The 4,119-nt window shown below is 46.5% G+C and overlaps 1 protein-coding gene across 1 annotated transcript in view; it reads right to left on the reverse strand.

The window, feature by feature from the left end:
- Positions 1-913: 913 nt before the first annotated feature.
- The window catches only part of VTCN1 (V-set domain containing T cell activation inhibitor 1), a 21,126-nt gene continuing 17,920 nt past the window's right edge, over positions 914-4,119 (reverse strand). Inside the window, exons 4-6 of the mRNA XM_006032691.2 lie at positions 2,086-2,364; positions 1,365-1,531; positions 914-952 (exon numbers count right to left, since the gene is read on the reverse strand). Coding sequence (XP_006032753.1) covers positions 1,410-1,531; positions 2,086-2,364 — 401 coding nt within the window. The 3' untranslated portion in view covers positions 914-952; positions 1,365-1,409. The remainder of the gene's footprint in view (positions 953-1,364; positions 1,532-2,085; positions 2,365-4,119) is intronic.

The raw sequence follows: 4,119 nt of genomic DNA on the forward strand, positions 1-4,119 counted from the left end.
TGTCTTGTGAAGATTTTACTTGCTTCCTTTTTCCAGGTCTTTTCCTTAAAACTGTGTGTATTTCATAGGTGTACATACATAGAGAGAGAAATAACAGCTGATACATTACATTACATTATATGTATGTGTGTTCATAAAGGATAGAAGCATCCAGTGAAGGGCAAGAGGAGATAAATTACATGTTCATGTATTAAAACAATATATAAAAACATTGCTATTCCTAGTATGAAGGCTTATGACATCCTTTCAGTACCCCTTTGCTGTGAAGAAAATCCCTTATTAATTCTCAGTCTGTTGTCCATGTCTTAGCCAGCTTCCTAACAATTTTGCCTCTCATATCACAATGATAGAGTGCCTAAAAGGCGTAGAAGCCTTTTAAAGGTCCAAGTAAATTGCCAACCAGTTTTCTTTATCTCTTTTATTGGCACATCCACAGAATTACAAGAGATCAGGGAAGAATGGGCAAGCAAATAAAATTGGCCATTTTAAGAGAAAAGAATATAAAATTTGCTTACTCTGCTAGAGTCCTGAATTTGAGGGACTGATGATCGGATCCAACGTGGAAAACCTTTTCTCCAGGTGGGACCATGAAGAGAACATTCCCTACCAGTTTGGAGCATGGAGTTATTCTAAGCAAGGAAATGCATCCAGTGCCCCTGGTCACAACTCCGTCCACTAACTTGTCTTGGTGGAATTCCTCACCTTTCAGATGCCAGAGAGCAAGTATGTAAAAAACAGGCCAGAGATGCACAGAAGGCAGTAGCTCCCCCACGGCCATGGGCAAACAGAACCGGCGGCAGCAGCAAAGCAAACTGAGCAGCAGGAGGAGGAACTTCAAATCAGGACTGCCACCTGGCCCCAAAGGCTGCAGGTAGCTGTAGCAGGTCTCCAGTCCAAGAGAGAAGGCAGGTGCAATGTCTGTTCCATAGTCAGCACAGATGTGGTGTCTGTCCTGTGGGGAGACAGGAAAAGGCTCTGGTTTAGTTGCTTATGTGTGCTGTCCCCTGCTATGCCGACTATGATCCTTGTAGGTGCGGGGAATGATACAGATGTGTCTGTGGGGCTAGGCAGTCGGGCAGTGGCATCTGCTTTCAGGGACTGTCCACATCATTCTTCTCCATAGGCTGCCACCTGGACAGCTCAGGCTAGCGCTGAGCATTTAAGACCCCTCCTGCATGTATCCCCTCCAAGCATCTGCCTGCTACTAGTGCAATGTCTGCCACCACTGTCACCACAGATATTGGCCAGACAATGGTTACAGGGAGGCACAGTGTCTGGTGTAGAGTTTATACCACCCAACAAGGGAGCACATCAGCTCTACAATCCTGTCCATCCTCCCCCCACACCTCTCCTCATGTCCTTACTTCCACTTGTATCTCCTCTGTGCACTTCTTCCTGGCAGGTCAGTATTACAAAGATAACAAGAACAGGAAGGGAAGAAGCAACCAATGAAGGGCAGGAGGAGATGAGGAAGCTGATGCCATGTTCAGGTTTATAAGCTGCACTTTTATCTTCTTTGTGACATTGGAAACTGCAAAGTAAGAGCAAGGACAAATTGCTAGCGTGAGAGGTATGGACACCTCGCTCACAGTTCAGCTTCCAGGAAGAGGAAGACCAATGCCCATGTTTTCCTTTTCCCCCTCCCAGTTTCCATCATTAAAGGTGGGAGCTGCTTCCCACTCTGGAGACATGCTGCTGGGAACATCCCACTGGGGCAGATTCACAGCCCTTAGCATGGACAACAAGAACACTTATCCAAGGTTGGCATTTATAGGTCTTCATAACAACACTGAGGTCTGTAGATCCAGACCATGGCAAAACCAAAGGGATCGGCTAGTGCTGGGCAGATGGAATATGGCAGCCAACTCCTTGTTCGGTGGTGAAAGGAAGTTCTCGTGTAGAGCTACTCAAAATGTCAAATTTAAAAATTTTGGATAAAAAAGACACAGGTTGTTTTTAGCTATAATTTGTCCATTCTACCCCCCCACCCCCGCCCCAGCATCCTACCCTGCAGCAGGAGGGACAGGGTTAACTTTCCAGGTAACATTAACCTCAAGCTCCAATCTGAGGCAGGCTGGCATGTACCTGTCACTTGGATGTCCCCCATGGCTTTGGCGATGTCATTCTTGATTACACAGGTGTAGGTGGTATTAGCAGTGATGTTGTGCAGAAAGGACACCACCTTCATAGTCACATTCTCTGAGTTCAGCTTGAAGCTGGTGTTGACGACCTCAGAGAGGTTGTTCCCCGTGACATTGGGTGAGGTCCACATAACCACCGGTTGAGGGAACCACCGGGGCGCCTCGCACCGCAGGGTCTCCCGACTGCTGTTGTAATCCACATGCACCTCTGGAGTGCTGAAGGCTGCAGGGAAAACAAAGCCAGACAGAAGAGGATGGGATGGGAGAAGAGCACCAACCTGTCTAAGTGTCAGGTGGGAAATGCCTGTTCCCCCCCATCTACTGTAACCTAATATTTCTAGAATCCCTGTTGCTCCAGCATCTAAACACTTCATCTAATCTTCCAGAAACTGGAAGTTCAAATACCAGCCCTCATCCTTCCACACCTGGCAGAGTTCCCTGCAGCTAAATGTATGCAGGTCTGTGTACAGAGCATCATACAGGACCTTGAAATGAAGCAGCTTGGGGTTACCTGCAAGCTCCCTGCAAGATAACGAGCCACTTGGGGTTACCTGCAAGCTCCCTGAACAACAGATTTTACCAGTTACAGCATGATCCTGTGAGACCAGGCACCTTGTGTGAGAGGAGAAACTAACCACCTGAGCTCCCATGGAAGGAAAAAAAATCAAAGACTCAGTGTCTCACAGATTGGCTGTCTGCATATGTTCAAGGTATCCAGGTTGTAGCCGCATTGGTCTACGAGTCCTGATTGCAAATGTTCAAGGAACTTGTAACCTACAAACCGGGATCATAGTGCCAAGGTCTGAGGAAGCCCCCAGAGGTTTAACATCCATGCCGAACAACTCCAGAAGTAACCTACCTTACCAGAAACTGTCCTGTACACTAGGGTCTCTCCCAGCACTGAAAAATGGAGAAAAGGCAGTTCTATCACCTGGCTGCGTCTGAGATGGGCTTTCTCTGGCTAACATGAAACGTTCTCAAATATGGCTGTTCTGTGCCGAAACAACACACACCTGAAATTTCTCACATCAGAGAAAACCTTCTGAGTAGGTTAAGGTAGCCAAGAATGTGATTTCATTAGAAAGCATGATAATACTCAGCATTTTGTGTAGCAAAATGTCCGCAAAGGCCTTTATCGTGTTGAACTTCCTATTAAAAATAAAACCTCAAGAAAATGGCATTCAACAAGAATAAAGAGTCAGGGGAGGAGTGGGCATTCACAACTACAGTGAGAACCACAAGGACCAGGATGGTTTACACTGCTAAACTCAGGACTTTTGAAAATGCCACACAACTACTTCTGCCTGGCATCCTTTTCTACCATTGTTACAAGTAACTCTTAAGAAAGATCACTGCAAGGGAACGGCTAGAGGGGAGTGTATTTCTGTAGACTCAATTGCCTCATTTCCCATTTGTGAAAGTTTTTCACATAGCAACGAGGGAGAGAAAAAATAGGAATAAAAATAGGATAAAATTGAATAAAAATAGGAAATTGACATTCTAAAGATATGCTTATGCTCTCTTCCTTCCTCTCTCTTTCTCCTTCTCTCTCCCTCTCTCCCTCTCCTGCAGCCTCTTATTTATGGCATCACAGATCTCTCCCCACACCAGGAATGGGGATTCCCAAACTGACCCAAACTGGGTTCCCCACTAGCCCATACCAGGCAGCAGTGGCCAGCTTCTCAGGGAACTTGCTAGGAGCTTTTGCTAGGTACCTGCTTGGGCTCTGCAGGGCCAGGGTAAGCTCTCTGATAAGCTGTCTTCCTCACTGGAGAGTTATGCAATCTCCCTGTTCCAGAGAGATCAGGAAAGGTTTCATGGGTATGTCTCCAAGGTAAGCCACGGAAGCAGCTTCTAACTGAGTCCCAAGTGGTTGCGCCAGAGACATTTTTAAGAGCAGGTGGTTTCAGGGCCCGTGGTGATTTTGGAAGAACAGCTCCTGAAGAAATCAGCAATTTTTGGAAGGGAGCTAGGGAAA

The sequence above is a fragment of the Alligator sinensis genome, unplaced genomic scaffold, assembly GCF_000455745.1.
Source record: "Alligator sinensis unplaced genomic scaffold, ASM45574v1 scaffold317_1, whole genome shotgun sequence".
NCBI classification, from domain to species: Eukaryota; Metazoa; Chordata; order Crocodylia; family Alligatoridae; genus Alligator; species Alligator sinensis.